Genomic DNA, 20,240 nt, shown 5'->3' on the forward strand with positions numbered 1-20,240 from the left:
TTAAGAAGATTTGGGAGACTGATGTGGAAGACTGATGTGGGTGGTTCTTTAAAAATCCTCATTTACATGTACAGAAATTATCTATTAAAATACCCTCTGATCTTTTCTTATTCCCATAGAAGGGCAGGAAAGCAGCTTATACTCTCAAGTCAGAAGCCAGCAGCAGTTGGCAACGATGCACAGCATCTTGAGCTCCAGCCATTCAAACCACCCACTTGAGTCACTCAGCATCTGTGCCCTTTTACAGCTGTCATCCTGACATCCTGAAGTGGTGAAACAAGTCTCAAAACAGCCATTGGAACCTTCCATGGTGGTATACACTAAACAACTGATTCTGGCCCCTTTTCTAATGGAAGAGGGGTGGCATGAGGAGTGAGAGGCATCATCTCTGCCTCTCTGAGTTCTTTCCTGATTACGGGACTTCTTTCCTCCACTTTCTTTTTCTTTTTCTTTTTTTTTTTGCCAGTCCTAGCTTGAACTCAGGGCCTGAGCACAGTCGTTGGGCCTTTCTTATGCATCCTCCTCTTTCAAGCATTCTCTTATTTTCTTCTTTCTGTTCTCGGGTCCCTGAGACAGAAGGATAAGAAAAGGGTGGATATGTACTAGCAACTGACCATGCTTCACATTTCTTGAAATCCTCTTTCTTTCTCTCTTTCTTTCTTTCTGTTAGTCCTGGGGCTTGAACTCAGGGCCTGGGCACTGTTCTGGGGCCTTCTTAAGGATAGTGCTCCACTACTTGAGCCACAGCACCACTTCTGTATTTTTCTACATGTGATACCAACGAATCGAACCTCATGTATGCTAGGCGTGCACTCTATCACTAGACCACACTCCCAGCCCGCCATGTTTCACATTTCTTTCAACAATCAGGCATGAAGAATCCATGACCACATGGCATACTTCCATATCTTCTAATAATAAACCAACTTATCATATTTTCAAAGTCTCAAGTCTTTTATAGAGAAGAAATAAAGAGGCTTAGGTATCGCAGCCAGTCTGAAAAAGAAGTTCAACCTGCAAATGAATAGTGAGAGGTTCTTGCTATGGAAAAGACAATCCTACATCAGAATGATCCCAATCACCCACGTTTACTCAATAATAATAGTAGAGTTTGAACTAAGTTTTAAAGTAAGGACTGTGTAAAGAATAGTGTTGAAGACTGACATCCAAGCAGATTACCACTGAACAGATTGTCTAGCATAGGTGTGTATCCACCTTTATTCACTGATCGATTTAACACATTATTGTTCTAGAAACAAGAAATCTAGAAAGACTATCTTCTACATACTCCCTCTGCAGGTGGAAGCCAATCAATAAGAACACCTAGCTAGTTAGGAGGCAAACCTCAGAGAACTGCAGTTGAAGGCCAGCCAGCAAAGACAGAAAAAAGTTTTCAAAACTCCATCTCAACCAATGGCTGTTCATGGAGGTGCATATATGTTACTCCATTTACTAAACTACCCAAGAATTATTAATAAACCATGAATTGATATATGTTGCATGTTATCACATGTAAATAAAAGGTGAAAAATATTTTTGCCAGTCCTGGGCTTGAACTCATGGCCTGAACACTGTCCTTGGACTTTCTCAAGGTTAGAGCTCTACCACTTGAGCCACAGCACCACTTCTGGCTTTTCTATGTATGTGGTACCGAGGAATCAAACCTGGGTCTTCGTGCACGCTAGGCAAGCACTCTACCACTAGGCCAAACTCCCAGCTGTGAAAAATATTAAAATAAGCCAATATTGGATTACTCAGCTACAATCATAGGCAACACAATATGAAAAGAGTTACTTTCTACTTCAAGCAAAGTATGAAGACAAGCACCAAATCATGGCATTAGACTGATTAATTCTGCCCCAAACCAGCCAGAATCTTGCAGTGACTATGGAAGAGATTCTCAGTCATATATAAGCTTCAGGGGGATGACTGGGAAAATGGATTATGCTTTTTAGATATCCACTTAGAAATAGTGTACAGAAGACTGTGGATTTGTGACAGTTGGCGGTGGACTGCCCTCTAGTGCTAAAACAGTGACACTACATCAAAACAGTTGGGCTGCAAACCTGTAGCAGCAAACTTGGAGAAAAATAAGCAGCCTGCTTAGACTTTCAGAAAAGACAAGCATAATTCCAGATTTTGCATAATGAAATAAATATCTGAGTTTTCAAAGCAAAGAAATTGCCTATCAACTAGCATCAGAAACCATGACATCATGTAGCAATACAGTGAAGCATGAAAACCAACATATGGACAAATTCTTGGATGGGGAATTTAATATTTCAGGAAACCCAATGAACTTCAACAGAACACAGAGGGATCATTAAATATTCTGGGGGGGAGGGGAGTCATAGGGCTTGAACTCTGGACCTGAGCACTGTCCCTGAGCTTTTCAGCTCAAGGCTACCGCCCTACCCCTAGAGTCACATTGCCACTTACAGTTTTCTGGTGGCTAATTGAAGATAAGAGTCTCACAGATTTTTTAGTGTCAGGGCTGGCTTTGAACCTCAATCCTATTAGCCTCCTGAGTAGCTAGGATTATAGGCATGAGCCACCCCACCTAGCTCATTCAATATTCTTTAACAAATAAACTTAAGAAATAGAAAAGATTTTTTAAAAACTAGGCAGAAATCCTTGAGCTGAAAAATCAATTTAGCAAAATTATGCACAATACAAGGTATTAGGAGTAAAATAGATCCAATATGAGAAGGAATTAGTGAGCTTGAAGACGGAGTTCCCAGAAATACAGAGAACAATAAAACAAAAGAAGGATGAGGAGTCTTGAAGAAAGCTTATGAGAATATTGGGACATTAACATAAACAACATTCAAGTTAATGATACTCAACAGTAACCGAAAATGAGAAGTCTTATTCAAAGAAATAATAAAAATGTAGAGAATAACACAAATATTCAGTTATAGGAAGACCAAAAGTTACCAAGTAGATTCAACACAACCAAAAAGATTACCAATCAAAAATACTGTACTCACCAGATAAGAGCTATAGAAATGAAGAAGGGATCAAAGATAAAGACACTGACAGAAAAACAAAAGTTTAAGTTAAAAATGAAGCAGGCTGGTAGTTCATGGCTGTAACTCTAGCTACTCAGGAGGCTGAGATTTGGAAACCATGCTTCAAAGTCCATGAGTCTCTTATCTACAATTAACCACCAAAAAGCTAGACGTGGATGTGTATGTAGGTCAGGTGGTAGAGCATCAGCCTTCTTCAGTATTTTTCTAGTTTTCTATGAGAACCTTTTCTAATCGTGCATTATATTACGAGACACAGATTAATACTTTGAATATTTGAGACTGGGAGTAAAATATAGATGTTTATAAAATTGTTCTTTTTATTTAGGAACCCCAAAAACAATGCCAAGAGTTTTCATGGCAATATAAACACGATGTCTCCTTACATGACAGAGACTAAGTTGTCTTCTTACTTTTGTGGTTAATTTTGTGGGAAGAGGGCTTAAAAGAAAATTCTACTTGGAAACAGGAAGAAGCTTCCCTTTTAAAAGATGTTCCCTTTCAATGCAGGCACTATTTTTGGAACTTTTTATGTCCTTCAAATATAATTTCCCTTGAAAAGATGTGAAACTACGTCATAAATATATCAGAACAGCCTTGTTCATCTTCTCTCAACTGTGCAACAGTGTTGGACTCTTTCTACCCATTAAGCTGGCTCTAGACAATGGGTTCCATGGCTTCAGTGGACTGTGGCTATCAGTACATTTGTTGTCTTCCCAGTGCACGAACTCTCAGGACAGAGAGGAGTCTCTAAATGGCACAAGTGTTTCCACTGTGCTCTACCAACAACAATCTCAGCCAAAGCCAAATCCTGTGTACTCTGACCCCAAGTCACAGTAAACCCAAAGTAGATGCCAGGATAGAGAAGCCATTCTGTACACTATGATAATAGTGTCAATAAATTATACATTCTTCCAAACTATAATGTGTACAAAAGGAAAAGTGAATGCTAATGTAAAAGATGGACACCGGGTGAGAAAGATACAGGACAGTAGGCTTCTCAGTGTAAGAAGGTGTCACTGCAGTCAAGGATGTCAATAGGACAGTTGTTAAACAGGCCATCTCTAAACCTGCTGATCAATATTGCTGTGAACCAAATACTGCTCTTTTAAAAAGCATGCACTGAAATAAAGTTAAAAGGAATGGAGAAGTTTGAGTTCTACATTTTCATGTCAAGACCTCATTTGTAATGTACTTTATTCTAGTTTTATCTGCAAGCATCTTCAGTTTTATTCTTTTATTCTAGCAAATGGTTAACAAAGAGGTGAGACACAATGCAAGTAAAGGTCAGGCACTAGTTAATGAGTTTTGATACAGAGTATACCAGGCACACTGGGTGTTGTAGCTTAGACTCTAAACCCAGAAAAAATAAATATCGAAAGGAAGCCCGGCACGGTGGCTCACACCTGTAATCCTAGCTACTCAGGAGGCCTAGATCTGAGTATCAAGGTTCAAATCCAGCCCAGGCACTAAAGAATGTGAGATGTTTATCTCCAATTAAGCACTGGAAAATGGAAAGTGGGGCTGTGGTTGAAGGGGTAGGGTGGTAGCCTTGAGCTGAAGAGCTCAGGGACAGCACCCAGGCTGAGAGTTCAAGCCCTATGACCCCCCAAATAGAAAGAAAAAAAAATCTAAAGGAGTTGTCATTTCCACTTCAAAATGAGGAAAATGAATCTGAGGGAGGTGAAATAACTAAGGCTTTTGTGACTAATGACTTTATTACAGAGATAGAGTGACATGCCTAAGCATATGGCATCTTATTCCCAGAATAGCAACCCTAAACCTTTGATATTTAGCAAGAGCAACAACTCCATTCCATTTTGATATTAACATCCTGTAAGGTGACTTTTAACAAGGTTCTGATTTTAACAATATCACAAAAGCACAATTATAGTTTGTAGGAATTTAGGAATTAATCTAAAATTTTATGTGAGATACACTTAATAAAATAGCTTAAAGAAATCATCAGAGTCACTGGAACTGTGAATGAGACAATTAGCTATAAATAGATACAAGACCATGAATGAACCTTGGCCCTTGTTAATTACATTTTAGTTACATCCTTTTCCTTTTGCACTTGAATTAAAACATCCTGGGGCTGGGAGTTTGGCCTAGTGGTAGAGTGCTTGCCTAGCATGCACAAAGACCCAGGATTCGATTCCTCTGTACCACATACACAGAAAAAAAAAAAAAATGCCTGAAGTAGTGCTGAAAGAAAGAAAAAAAATTAGCCAGCAGTGGTGGCTCAAGCCTGTAATCCTAGCTACTCAGTAGGCTGAGATCTGAGGTTCAAGGTTCAAAGCCAGCACAAAAGAACCTGAGACTCTTATCTCCAATTATCCTCTAGAAAATGGGAAGTGGGGCTAGGCTCAAGGGTAGGGTGGTAGCCTAGACCTGAAGAGCTCAGGGACAACACCCAGGCCCAAGAGTAGGGTGGTGGCCTTGAGCTGAAGAGCTCAGGGACAGCACCCAGACTGAGTACAAACCCCAAGACCCACAAAAAAAACCTGATTGAGAAGTTCCTTGAGTTTTAGTTATATTCTCTTAATTAAGCCACATCTTTTAGCAGATTGTGAACCTGAGCTCCATCAAAGGGGTGGGGCCTGCTGGGTAAGGATAAAAAGAGAGCAGTTGCCTGCTCTGTGTGCTTGCTTGCAGATTTTTGACTGGTGGCACATCCTTCTGCAGAAGTAAACTTTTCCTTGCTGAGAAAAAGAAAGAAAAATGGGGGGGGCCAACGAAGGAAGAGAGGGAGGGAGGGAGGAAGGGAGGGAGGAAGGGAGGGAGGGAGGGAGGGAGGGAGGGAGGGAGGGAGGGAGGGAGGGAGGGAGGGAGGGAGGGAGGGAGGCAGGCTCAGGAGACTCATTTCTAGCAAGCCAACTGTTGGAACTGGTGCTTGACTCAAGTGGTAGCCTTCATCAGAAGTGCTCAGGGACAGTGCCTAGGCCTTGAGTCCAAACCCTGTGACTGACAGCAACCATCCAGAACCACCCCTCCACCCTCCCCTCCCTGCCACCAGGACAAGGCCAGTCCTTACAACAAGGAACCTTGGAGAGGAGATGATGTCACATCCTAATGGAGTCACTTTACATTCACCCTTTCAAAATAGTTTATAAGTTTGTCCATCTAATGTCCATAGCTCTCTACCATCTAACTGAACAGGAACTTACATTCTTGCATTTGATACCTGAAATGCGTAACAGTGTATATTTGTATAGTCAGTCGTAGACTAATGACAGCTCCCTGGGTCTCCCACATATAGTCTATAGCCCAGACATCTACCAAGGCCTCCCATTGGGCCCTTAATCACCGGTCTCTGACTGGCTATTCCAACCAATCTACTATGCTCTCCCGTACCCAGTTGCCAAAAAAAAAACAAACAAAAAAAACCCCTAGACCCTCTCTTCCTGCCCCTAGTCCAGTTATCCCTCCTTCCCTGTCCATAACTGGGCTTGTGCTCCAAATGGAACTTTTCTGGCTTTTGGCCAGGGTGTGTTCACCTGGTCAGGCTTTGTCTTGATCTCACCTTTTCAAAAGTTTCTCTTTTAACAGGATAAAAGCCCTCACCCAGGACACCGCCTGGGAACAAGTCAAGGCCATCCTGGTACTACAGGTAATCAGAGGCTTCACTTACACTGCCCTACCCTGCTGCCCAGTGCAGACCTGGACCCTAAAGACCCCAGCCCTAGTGACTCCTCAACACCCCCATGCCAGCAGGAAGTAGCCAGATCAGACCACAACACCCAGTGGCTCTGGTACCTTTAAATATTTCTATGTTCTCCTCAGGCTCCTATGATCCTAAGATAAAGCTGGAAAAGTCTTACTTTCCCCTCCAGGATATGGAGTCAGATATCATTTATATATCCAAACAGAGAAGGCAATCTCTTTGATAGCACTTTCTGGGAATCAGTCCCTCCCTGGCTTATACCTCCCTTGGGTCTGCTAGTAATTTTTGCCTTCGACTAATTGTGCCTTGCATTTTAGATAACTATTCTCCTGGAAAAGATGAATATTTTTACCAATCAAATTGTCAAGCACATACTTCTTGGATGGTAGCCAGCTGAACAATAAATCAGGGACCTATGACTACTTCACTCCTTTACAGCAGGAAGTAACTTCAGAAAAAAACCTCTGTCCATACTACCAACCTGGTACCTGTACTTATTAAGCAACAAAGAGGGGAATGTTACTACCATTCTCTCCATCCCATATCCACATCCTCTCCATTTCACTTCCCAGAGCAGCTGGTATCTGCCCCTAGCTGTATCCGTGGAATGCCCTCCACCCAAACCTGAACTCCATCCTGCCCTTCAAAAAGAACTCTCCTGGGGTTCCCACCAATTTTCTCTGGGATAGATGGGCATTCCCACTCTCCACTCAGACCTTCTGGTGTTACAAGCATGCCCCTGGATAGGGACAGGCATCAGATTTCTCCCTCTACTGTGAGAGAGATAGCCTTTTCAGCCCCTCTGATTACCCTCCTTATAAGTCTCCTTCTCCTGTATATGACTGTGATCTTCTGGGCTAGATGCTTTCAATAACAATCTAACGTAAGTGAATAGGAAAATGCTATTTTTTTTGTTTGGAATGTTCCACTCTAAGCCAGGCAGTTAGTGATAGACCAGCATCTTTATGCAAACCGACCTGACTCAAGACTGGTGGTGAGCAAAGTACACATTGGATCTCCTTTCTCATTTGTCCCAGTGTCCTTATGCAGGGCCTAAATTCATACAATCCGTATGTAATAGCTTTACAAGTTAAAGTACAAGGCAACATTTGCAAATGACACAAATTCTCGTGGGTGGCAATGAACTTAGTTGATAAGGATAGAAAGATCTTAGATATGTGAGAGTGGGCAGAAGATAGCAGATGAGTATATAAATTAGACACAGGAATTATCACACAGGAGAGGGAGCCTGTTACTGTAGACTTTTCTCCGAAGAAACTGTAGAGGCTTCTTTTGACAGTGAAAAGAGCAATTCCTGATTGAATCATGACTCAGCGTGCCTCCTGACATGCAAAGCAGTACCACCTACTCAAGCTAATGCTTTGCTGGAAGTTGAGTAAGGCAGAAATCATCAGGATTGGAAAACAACATATAGAGTGAGAAGAAAAAGGAGTCTCTGAAATAAGGATAATGGATCTAAGTCATCTTGGTATCTTAATAGAAGAACTCTAGAGGTAATAGAAAACATTTTTGGATTGCAGACATGTCAGGGCTTAATTGCCTGGTTGTTTCCCTAGATAGTTGTTTTTGCCTATTATGATGTTGTTATCATGAACAAATATCTTCATCTAGCTTTCTTTGTTTTATGTATAACACTTCTGATGGGCTTGGGTGCCCTACTCAAACATGTGGTTTTTGTCTTTAAACACTTTGTTCAGGCTCCGTACTAGGCTGCAAGTCTTTGAGGCAGGAGTCCACCTGCAGATATCAGCCTCTCAAAATGTGGCCTCTCTGTATCTTACCAATGGAGTTACCTTACAACATTTCCATGTAGAATAAAATACAAAGCACAAACCAATCAAGTCCCACTGAAAGCAGGAACAGTGACAGAAGAGGGATACAGCATGCTACAGTCTGGAACTAGCAGATCTAAGTGTGGTTATGACAGAAGGACATGCCTGGTATTGTACTCTCTGCTCAATCTAGTAGATTTTTTTTTTTTACCTCATACAACTGCCTCATAGGACACAAACCAGAGAAGAGTTGAAAAGAGCTGCTTTTAAAAAAAATTCCATCCATCAAGAAATGTTCATGTATACAAAACATCATTTTTAGAAACATTTAAAAAATTTTCTTAAATGTTTAGTAAGAGAAAATTAAGTATGATGTTTGATGGTTGGTATATTCAATAATTGGTATATTTGATTGTTGCAACAACCCTCAAAACAATTTCTAAGCCAGGCCCTGTTGGCTTATGCCTGAAATCCTAGCTACTGAGGAAGCTGAGTTTTGATGATCAATCATGGTTTGAAGCCAATCTGAGCAGGAAAATTTAGGAAACTCTTAATTCCAATTAATTATCCAGAAGTGGAGCTCAAGTGGTAGTGTATCTTTATCAAACAAGATAATGGAGAGCAGCCAGTCCTTAAGTTCAAGTCTCAGAACTGGCAAACAGAAAAATTTAAATGCTATCTCAGAAAGTCTTTATTATAACCTTTAGTTGTAGATTTTTCCATTTCACAGCTTAGAAAAGAATGCACTGGTATTGCTAAAGTCTCTAAGTCATTAAGCGAAACTCTTTAGTTCATCTCTATCCTACTGTTGTAAGGTATCTCATTTGGTAAGATACAGAGAAGCCACATTTTGAGAAGTTGCATTGGGAGTCTCTATTAGAAAGCCTGCAGCTGCAGGTAGATCCTAGTCTCAAAGACCTACAGTCCCAGAGCTAAAATATAGCTTTTAAAGACAAAAAACACATGTTGGGGTAGAAACTGAGCCTTAGCAAACATGTTATCCATAGGCAGAGCAAACTGGATGAGGGTACTTCAATCTAACAAAGTGTTCAACATAAAACACAGCAAGGGGCTGGGAATGTGGCTTAATGGGAGAGTGCTTGTCTAACATGCATGAAGCCCTGGGTTTGATTCATCAGTACCACATCAACAGAAAAAGCCAGATGCGGCACTGTAGCTCAAGTGATAGAGTGCTAGGCTTGAGCAAGAGAAGCTCAAGGACAGTGCTTATGCCCTGAGTTCAAGCCCTAGGACTGGCAACACACACACAACCCTACAGAGGGTAACTTATTCCTAATAGAATTCTCATACATAGGCAGACTGACTATAACGGGGAATACTAAAGGGCCATCAGGGGCCTGGAGGGTAGCCTAGTGCTAAAGTGCTTGAGTAGCATGCAGGAAGCTCTGGGTTCGATTCCTTGGTACCACATCCACAGAAAAAAACAGAAGTGGCGATGCAGCTCAAGTGCCAGAGTGCTAGCCTTGAGCAAAAAGTGTCCAAGGACAATCCCCAGGCCTTGAGTTCAAGCCCCAGGACTGGCAATCAATCAACCAATAAATAAATGCAATCAGACTCAGACCTCAATTGTCTAGAGGAAACATGAGCTTCCAGAGCGCAACAATTCATGACCTAATTGCAACCAAGAAATGTCCTCTACAACCTCTAGAGTTCTCAGAAAGTATCCATTTTCTTTTAACTTCTATCAAGATGCCAAGACGGGCTGGGCGCAGTGGCTCAAGCCTGTAATCCTAGCTACTCTGAAGGCTGAGATCTGAGCATCGTGGTTCAAAGCCAGCCCGAGCACTAAAATGTCCTTAAGACTATTTTTTTTGGGGGGGGGGGCAGTCTTGGGACTTGAACTCAGGGCCTGAGCACTGTCCTTGGGCTTTTTCTACCACTTGAGCTACAACATCACTTCTGGATTTTTTTTTTTTTCTAGGTATGTAGTACCGAGGAATTAAACCCAGGACTTTGTGCATGCTAGGTAAGCACTCTACCACTAGGCCAAACTCCTGGCCCCCCTTGAAACTCTTTTCACCAGTTAATCACTAGAAAACCGGAAGTGGCCCTGAGGCCACTGAGGGGCAGTAGGCTTGATATGAAGAGCTCTGGGACAACGCCCAGGCCCGGAGTTCAAGTCCCACGACCAGCCAAGATGGCTTTACTTAGATTTAGGTATCCTTATTTCACTATAACCAATTATAAAAATGGAGGAAAAAAAGATGAATAAACTAGGGAATAAAATTGAGATATTCAAAATCAAACCATTCAAATAAATATTAGTTAATATAAAAATGTTTCATTTAACTAACATAATTGCCTTTTGGGGATGGCGATGGTGTGACTGAGCACAGGATCTGGAGGGAGGCATATCATGGTCAACCTTTTCTAACTTTTAAATTCAAACCATAATAGCTTATTGCCTATTGCAATAGGCAATTTTTTAAAACTCTTCAAAATATTTTGTTCCCATAGTTTAAAATTACTAGCATGCTGCAATCATACCACAGAAAAATTGTAATTTCAGAATAGAAACTCTTACGTTCTTAAAAGGTGAGGGCACAACTATGTTGAAGGGGTTCTAGGACCAGGAAAAACAGATTTCCTGTAACAACCACTACTTGATAAACTCAATTCCACTGCCATTTTTTTCTTTGTCTTTGGTTTGTTGCTAAAGAGAATACTATTGCCTGAAAGCAAGTTATCAGTCGGAAATCTCATGAAGTCGAGAGAAAAGCTCGTTGGGATTAAGCCATTCTATTTTCATCAGACCATTCTGGTGACCTTTAATAAATTATCTCCTCTCCATCTTCATAGCTCAGTGTTCGATTGAACAACTTGCTGTATGTACTCAAAACCAGACGCTCAACTATACAATTTTTTTTTTTTTTTTTTTGCCAGTGCTGGGCTTGGGCTAAGGGCCTGAGCACTGTCCTTGGACTTTCTCAAAGCTAGCACTACCACTTGAGCCTCAGCACCACTTCTGGCTTTTTTCTATGTATGTGGTACCAAGGAATCGAACCTGGGTCTTCGTGCATGCTAGGCAAGCACTCTACCACTAGGCCAAACTCCTGGCCCCTCAACTATACAATTTTAATGCCAAGGGTCTGCAAACCAGTAGGGCTGAAGCGAGGAGCTATGCCTGGGGATTTTGCACTCATCCTTGTCTTTTTTTCTTGGCAAGGGTGATTTCACAGATCTAGTCCAGACAGCAGGGGGGGAGGGAAGACAAGGTATTTTCGAGATTCTAATGTAACTGCAACCCCTCTATTCATCACCCCCACGGTAAAACACAATTTTAAAAAAGAATCTGTTGGAAGTATGAAAGCTATGGCTCGAATCTCTTCTTTTTTTTTTAAAGAGAAAGGGAGTTGGAGGACCGGGGCGCGGTGGCGGGCCCCGGTAACCCGGGGGATGTTCAGCTCCGAGTCACAAATGCATAAAGGCAAGGCTGGAAGCGGACGGGAACCCGGGGTTCGCGCGTCGGCCCGCGCGGCACACCGCGCCACACACACGTCACCGGCGGGGGACCACGGAGGATGAGAGACCCCCACGGACCCCGTCCGTGCCACCTCCACAGGAGCCAACCTACGTGACGTTTTCGCCCCCCCCGCCCACATAACCCGAAATCCCTCCAGCTTACAAGCTGGCTAAAGCTTAAGGCAAAGAAACGGGGCGAAGTGAACATGGTATCTCCTGCGCTTTCCCCCACGTCTTTAAACCGCTTCCAATCGGTTACTTCCCCCAACGCGCGACAGCAAACCAAGCTAACCGCCGACCAAGACCCAGCGTCAACGTGGCGGAAGCCTCAAAACCGACCAATCACCTGAGTGGCTCGGCCTAGGGCCCGCCCACCATTCTCACCAGCCAATTATCTCCACGGTTCTTAGGCCCCGCCCATCCACACCCCACCACCCCTCCAAATGCATTACCTCTACTCCACCTACATAGCCAAACCCGTTGTGGCAGGCGCCCCCTTCCCCATCACGTGAGACCATCTATTCCCCTCATCCTGAATGTGGAAACGACCACCCTGGTAGCTATCCCTTCCAGAAGCGAGGGGAAAGGAAAGAGAAAACGCTGCCCCCTATCCCGCCCCAAGGCATTGCCCCCTCACCCGGAAGAGATTCTCGCTGCGCGGTGGGGAGGGGAGAAGAATGACGGCTGGGTCTGGCCCAGCATGCCCCGGGCTTCCGGTGACCTCTGGCCCTTTTCTCTAATCCGCTCCTTGTGTCTGGCGTGCTTGCTCCTCCATCACCTTCCTCTGTCCCTCCACTGTGCTTTCGCACGCTGCCCGGTGACTGTGGCGTCCGCGACGGGCTGCGAGGCGGTGGCCGGGGACAGTCGTCATGGCCTCCTCTAAGCCCGTGGAGGCGGCAGTGGTCGCCGTGGCTGCGCCGGGCCCCGGGAGTGGAGTCGGCGGAGGCGGCGGGGCCGCGGGCCCCAGTTCGGGCGGCCTCCCGCGATGGCAGGTGGCACTGGCGGTCGGGGCACCCCTGCTGCTGGGCGCCGGGGCCATGTACCTGTGGAGCCGACAGCGGAGGCGCCGGGAGACCGGGGGCCGGGGCGATGCCAGCGGCCTGAAGCGCAACAGCGAACGGAAGACCCCGGAGGGCCGGGCTAGCCCAGCCCTGGGGAGCGGACTTCCGGAAGCTTCGGGTGCCCACCTGGAACTGGTGAGGATGCCCGCCGGGCCTGGGGGGGGGGGAACCCGAGCCCCGGCTCCTCCCAACCGCTGGGGTCCGCGAGGGGGGGGGCTCCCCAGCATTCACAGACTGCCGAAGGCGGCCCCGGAGATGCCGCGGCTTCGCTTCTGCTACCTGTATGGGGATCAGGGCTCGAGGGAACCGGGGAGCCGCATTCCGTAACCGTTTCCTAGACCTTTCCGTAACACCTTATTTTGCTTTTTTTCTTCATCTTCTTTTTTTGTCTTCTCAGTGACACAGCATTTATTTCACAGTCATAGGTGTGGGTAACATTTACGAATGTAGCGATTGCATTTACAGATGTAGTGATTTGTTAAAATACAACGTAACAATTGGTTCGTTGGAAAACGGATTGCTTTTTTGTGTTAACCAGAATTTATTCTGCAAGAAGTTTTTAATGATGAAATCCCGCCTTTTTGAAGTTTTTTTTTTTAATGGGGAAATGGGGAGAGCTACCATAAAGAAGAGAAGAGAGATGGCTTTGATTTTTATTATTTTTTTTTTAGGCCCAGGCTATTTCTAAAGGTTAAAAAATAATGCTGGTTGCGTTCCTTTTGAATCTATGAGAGAAAATTCTTAGACTGCTAGAGTTGAAATTATCTTAATAGGTACTCTGATAAAAGCTAATCATTGAAAGTTCTGATAAACTGCTTTGTCTGATTTTGTTGAACTATTGAACTCTACTCTTTTGGTATCTGACAGCTGTGGGCAGAGTTAGCCTGACTGCTTCTTAACAATATTGGGGTGTTTTTATTTGAATGCACTCTAGATTTATACAGTGGTTCTACTGTAGAAAACACAGGGTACAGAGAAACTCAAGGGTAAACAATTTCCAGTTATGTGCACGTGTAAATCGCTTTTCTACATATAAAAGCTCAAATACCTTTGCACATATGCCAGTTATTTTCATTCGATTCAGTTTGAAGACGTTTTTGCCATCTAGTCAGTCTAGCGTCAAAGTAAGTTTTGATATAAGAATGGTTACAGTACACTATAATATTTTTATGGTGGGAATGCAGTAGATTAGTGCCTATACTATGGGACACATTAGGTAGCCATTAAGAGAGCCATATATGAGATCTTTCTTATGGGGGCCATAAAACTGGCCTATTTCTAATTTTTTAATAAAGAAGTAAATTACACTTTAGGGAAGAACCCATGGGCTGTCAGAAGGAGAGTGGTAGGAAAAAAGGGGATACTTTAAAAATGGACTCTCCATCACTATCACTGGGAGAGTCATTTTATCTGCCTGTCATGTCATTGCTGTGGAATAAAATGATTAGAATATTAGATTTCTTGTTTCATTGCCTCCATGACTAAGAACAGATGATGGTGAGAATGTCTTTTTTCATATGCATGAAATTCTCAGGTCATTTAATTTTAACCATAGGCTAGTAAATGAATGAAAAGTACATGAAAGTACAGTTGCTGTATGTGCAATGGTTTTGACATTTTATCAAAGTTTCAACCATGGCACTTCTTTCCAGAAATTCTATACTATTTGTTCTTGGTAGGATTTAGCAAATTCCTTTTGAGAGTTTAAATTTTAAAAATGATTTACTAGTTTTGATCCCAGACAAAACAGACACCCTGTACACGCCACTGTTGGGCTGTCAAGTTTTTATGGTCTTCTACCTAATATAGTACTTTGAATTTCTGGGTTAGTTAATAAAGCAATAATAAGAATGTCTTGTCGGGGTTTTTTTTGTTTTGTTTTGTTTTGCCAGTCCTGGGCTTGAGCGTAGGGCCTGAGCACTGTCCTTGGACTTTCTCAAGGCTAGAGCTCTACCACTTGAGTCTCAGAACCACTTCTGGCTTTTTTCTATGTATGTGGTACCGAGGAATTGAACCTGAGTCTTCTGGTGTGCTAGCCAAGTACTCTACCACCAGGCCAATCTCACAGCCCTCTTCTCATTTTTTTTTTTTTTTTTTTTACAGAAATGCCTATTTTAATTTTTGGTGATCAATAAATATATTATTTTTGTTTCAAATAATCTTAGAAATATTTTAGACTGCCTAAATATACCTAACTTGTAATTAACGTGTTATCTTCAGTTGTATGGAATTACTCTAATAGCGACTATAAATTGGCAGCCTTGCTGTGTTTTGTAAATAGGTAAATATTTGCTTCAGCTCAAAAAAAGAAAACTGAAAATTTTTCTGACTTCTCTGAGCAATAAGTTATTTTCATTTACTCTTTTTTTTCCCCTAGAGCTTGAACTCAGGGCCTGGGCACTGTCCTGGGACACTTTTTGCTCAAGCCTAGCACTCTGCCATTTGAGCCACAGTACCATTTCCGGCCTTTTCTGTATATGTAGTACCAAGGAATTGAACCCAGGGCTTCTTGCATGCTAGGCAAGCACACTACCACTAGGCTACACTCCTGGCCAGTAGGTGACATTTTTAAAGGAAAGAATGGACAATAAAATTTGTCTAGTCTAGATTCCATGTCAACAATAGTGTGGAAAATTCTGTGTTTGGCTTTGTGTAGGTTGATTTATGTAAAGTCAACTGAAATTACTAGGCTTTTATCTCTTGGATTTGGAGTTTCCTTGTGTAATATAGATCTTATCCAGTTGTCTTGATTTGTAATAAAATTTTGTAATGCAAAATTAAAAAGCTATTCATATTTGTTTTAATTAATGAAAATTTCAAGGAGTCACAGAAGAGTATCCAGTCACAATGGATAGTGTCTGAGACCAAGCTACTTATTACATTATATCCACTTTAAGCAACCAAATTTTACCACTATGCACTGGTTTGCTTTTTTATAAAAAAAAAAAAAAAAACAACAAATAGACTTGAATTACAATTTTTCAAAATTGAAAGAATTCAGGGCCAGGAGTTTGGCTTAGTGATAGAGTGCTTGCGTAGCATGCATGAAGACCCAGGTTCGATTCCTTGGTACCACATACATAGAAAAAAGTCAGAAGTGGTGCTGAGGCTCAAGTGGTAGACCTCTGGCCTTGAGAAAGTCCAAGGACAGTGCTCAGGCCCTGAGCTCAAGCCCAGGACTGGCCAAAAAAAAAAAAAAAATTGAAAGAGTTCTTTAAAAATGATCTTAATCCGCAGCACTACTCAATCTAAATGTATCTCAAGGAACTATCAAATATACTATTCTAGCTTTAGAAATACCTTATTTAGTTATCCTTTTCCAACAACTTGAGATTTCTTTTAAATTCACCTTTTTAAAAAGCATGGAGATAATTATTGTAATGTTCATAATTTTTTATCATTAGATAGGTGCTATTCCACATAAAATATTTGTATTTTTTTATTTTTTGTCAGTCGTGGGGCTTGAACTCTGGTCCTGGGAGCAGTCCTTGAGCTCTTCAGCTCAAAGCTGCCCTACCCCTTGAGCCACAGCGCCACTTCTGGTTTTCTAGTGGTTAATTGGTGGTAGTAAGAGTCTCATGTACTTTAGTGCCGGAGCTGGCTTTGATCCTCACATCTCCGCCTCCTGAGCAGCTGGGATTACAGGTGTGAGTCACTGTGCCTGACTTGTATTTTAATATTGGTGAGAAGACTGACATACTATGCAGTTTTATATTTTACAAGGAGATGGTGTATACCAGGTAATTAATCTTGAAGTACAATACATCAGGCTTTTGTTTTTTACATTATGATTGTGCACTTCTAACTTAACAGAAAAAAGAAAATGAAAACCTTTAAAAAAAACTAAAAAGACTTAAATTCCAAAGTATCTTGTATAAAGAGAGCATGAATGTAATGAATGATAAAGCAGAATCCTTGTTGGCAAATACAATCACAGAAGTAACTCAGGATGTTGGATTCGGTGTCAAGATTGACACTGTAAAAAAAAGGCAATGAAAGACTGAAAATATCACCTCAAGCCACAGTGATACGGTCTTAAGCCAAGTAGTCTCCAAATCAACAAGGCAGAACAGTTACAAGTCAGGTTAGCAGTTAGTGTGTGGCTACCTTGAATCTAGACCTCCAGTAGATTGGTAGAGCCCTCACCAAGCTCTCAGTTACCCTGGAGATGTGGATCCAATATTGTTTCCATAGCTACAAAGCATCTAACTGTAATGCAGAAATTTGAATTCCGCCTTAGTAACCACTTTCTAAGCCAGGTCTCTGGAATAGGTAGAGTAGGCCATACTTAACACATATAGTAAAGGGATCAAGAACTGAGGGATTTGGTATATTATAATGTATTGTAATGAAATAAATTGCTGAAATAAAATTGTTTTTAGTTATTTACAAGTTTGTCCAAGTAAGCAATGTCAAACGTCCAGGCATGAGACTTACAAACACATTTAGGTCTTTCTTATTTTATCTTTGCAACATTTCACATTATCCTCCTAATATATTTTTCACTGTTGCTGGACCCACCATTTTTTTTCTTTCCTTTTAATATCCTGAGGCCCATCACTGATGGACTTTTAGCCTCGTTCTATTGTCCTACTCTGCTTTTTTCTTTTTGAGTAACCTTGGTTTTGTCTTAAGCATTCTTTTATATTCCTTACATTCCCTAGGTTTTGTTTGCCCTCCAGCAGCTTTGCATAGCACTTCTATAATTTCTGGTCTCTTAACTTAAACCTCCCAGGAAGCCTAACTAATAGGAATTATCTTTGAATCTTAAGTACTTAACACTCCATGTCTTTGTCTAAAAATACCTGTGTTAATTAATGTGCTTCATCTAATGTCCCAGTCTCTTGCTAACTATAGCAAGACTGTCTCAAGAGCAAAAAAAAGTATACACGAGGATTTGCCTAGGTTATATGTAAGCACTGTCCCTTGTAAGGACATGAACATCCACAGAGTTTGGTGTGGTATGTAGAGGTCCTGGTTATGATCCCCTATGGGAACCAGAGTGCATCCCATCTGTTCTCCCCTTTGAGTTAACAAAGTAGGTTTCCCATGAAGATAAAAGTTGGAGCTACTTACCGTAATTTAAGTCTTTTCATTAGTGTATGTTCTGGTCTTTATGTGTAGTGTGAACAATGGAACCTCCCCCCACCCCACTCCCCCACACAAGCATACATACTCACACTTCTTTGAGTCTGTGCCTAAGAATATCACTGATTCCATAACTTAAGTCAAGATTTTTGTCCTTTCTGTTTCAGCACTTAGCACATGATGTTAGATTTGCTTATTTGCCTTTACAAATCCTTCCTGAATCTGAAAGCTCATCTGCTCCATCTTGTTTTCCATTGTGTTTTCAAAATCTTGCATAATGTCATAACAGTGAATGAATGAAGCTTCATCTCCTGACTAGTAATTAAAGATTCGACACCTGTAAGCTTGTTGAGGATAGGGTGTGAAGAAGACCCCAAATTAGGGTGATTTGTTAATTTTGCCATGGTATGATATTTTTTCAGGCTGGAGATGCCTTCTTTGGAATTTGGGACATTGTCATCATGCCTTTTACGCACAGGATAATGAAGGTTTACAGGCAGTAAACCTGGCTCAGTCTTGATATATAGAACTTTAGGTTCATTAAATCCATTTTTTACTTAATATTTTTCAAATACAAGGGGTTTAGTGGGACATAGTATGTTGAACAACATATGTGCATATATATCAATTTCTCAAGTTACATAATTTCCACTTTCCAGCTTTTGATTTTTATTCTACTAGTTCACATTGAATAAAAGTATATCCCAGACTTTTTTATTTTAAAAAATTTTATTAACACTGATTTTTTTTACATATTTTAAATATCATGTTTAACAAACAAGTATTCAAGAAGGGACTCTATATGCAATCACTGGCACATACATTTTAGAGCATAATTAAAATTAAGCTGAGGACTTGTATGTCATAGATACATATCGGTCTATATGACATGTCTATAGAGTATCTCAGACTTTAATTTTTTTATTTTATATTTTTATTATAACTAATAGAAGGGTTACATTATATTCGCCAGATAGAAGTTGCATTACTTCACAAACATTGATACCTCTTCTCGTGTTTTTGTCCCTATTTCCCTCTTCCCACCCTTCCCTTTCCTATTTCAAATAAACATATATACAGCATACCAGATAACAAGGTAAGATACTGTAAGAATATGAGATAACCAAGGGACAACAAAAGAGAGGAGAAATAACAGTACATTAAGAACAATCACATTATATGGCTCTTGTTTTCATATCCTGGAGGTCCTTTCATTTAGGGTCATGTATCTAGGTTTTCCCTATTGTAACCTCTGCAAGGAGAGTCCAAGGTTTATATTAATTATGACAAATGAGGGAAACCATTGAACCTATATGTTCCTTTCAGTCTGGCTTACTTCACTTAATATGATTTTTTTTCCAAGTCTTTCCATTTCCTTACAAATGGGGTGATGTCATTCTTTCTGACAGCAGCATAGAATTCCATTGTGTATAAGTACCACATCTTGTTGATCCACTCATCAACTGAGGAGCATCTGGATTGGTTCCATATCTTCGCTATGGTAAATAGTGCTGCAGTGAACATCGTTTTGCTAGGGACTTTAGTATGTCCTTGTTTCTGGATGATTGGGTAAATGCCAAGTAGTAGAATTGCTGAGTCTTAGGGGAGCTCTATGTTTAGTCTTTTGAGGAATTGCCATACTGCTTTCCATAGTGGTTGAACGAGTTTACACTCCCACCAAAGATATGGTGTAGTGATCCCTCCTGGCCACTTCTCCGCCAGCATCTGTTGCTATTAGATTTCTTGATAATGGCCATTCTAAATGGAGTGAGGTGGAATCTCAGAGTTGTTTTAATTTGCATTTCTTTTATGGCCAGAGATGTTGAGCATTTCTTCATGAGTCTATAGGCCATTCTTATTTCTTCTTTAGAGAAGACTCTTAAGTATTTGGCCCATCTTTTAATGGGATGGTTGTTTCTTTGGAGATTAGTTTTGGAATGACTCAATTTTTTGAGCTGTTGATATATTTTAGAAATGTGGCCTTTGTCTGTTGTATGGTTAGTGAAGATCTTCTACTCTGGGCTTTCTATTTAGCTTTCTTGTCCTTTGCCATACAGAAGCTCTGCAGTTTACTGCAATCCCACTAATCCAGACTTTCTCTGATTTGTTGTTTCTGGGT

At 41.4% G+C, this 20,240-nt stretch overlaps 2 protein-coding genes across 2 annotated transcripts in view; one reads left to right on the plus strand and one right to left on the minus strand.

The window, feature by feature from the left end:
• Nucleotides 1-12,648, minus strand: part of LOC150069436 (transmembrane protein 45A-like) — a 62,908-nt gene extending 50,260 nt beyond the window's left edge. The window contains exon 1 of the mRNA XM_090347264.1: nt 12,425-12,648. Coding sequence (XP_090203390.1) covers nt 12,425-12,490 — 66 coding nt within the window. The 5' untranslated portion in view covers nt 12,491-12,648. The remainder of the gene's footprint in view (nt 1-12,424) is intronic.
• The window catches only part of Tomm70 (translocase of outer mitochondrial membrane 70), a 36,356-nt gene continuing 28,713 nt past the window's right edge, over nt 12,598-20,240 (plus strand). The window contains exon 1 of the mRNA XM_090347252.1: nt 12,598-13,168. Within this exon, the coding sequence (XP_090203378.1) occupies nt 12,842-13,168 (327 nt within the window). The 5' untranslated portion in view covers nt 12,598-12,841. The remainder of the gene's footprint in view (nt 13,169-20,240) is intronic.

This window comes from Megascapheus bottae, chromosome 1, assembly GCF_031878675.1.
Source record: "Megascapheus bottae isolate mThoBot1 chromosome 1, mThoBot2.hap1, whole genome shotgun sequence".
Taxonomy (NCBI): domain Eukaryota; kingdom Metazoa; phylum Chordata; class Mammalia; order Rodentia; family Geomyidae; genus Megascapheus; species Megascapheus bottae.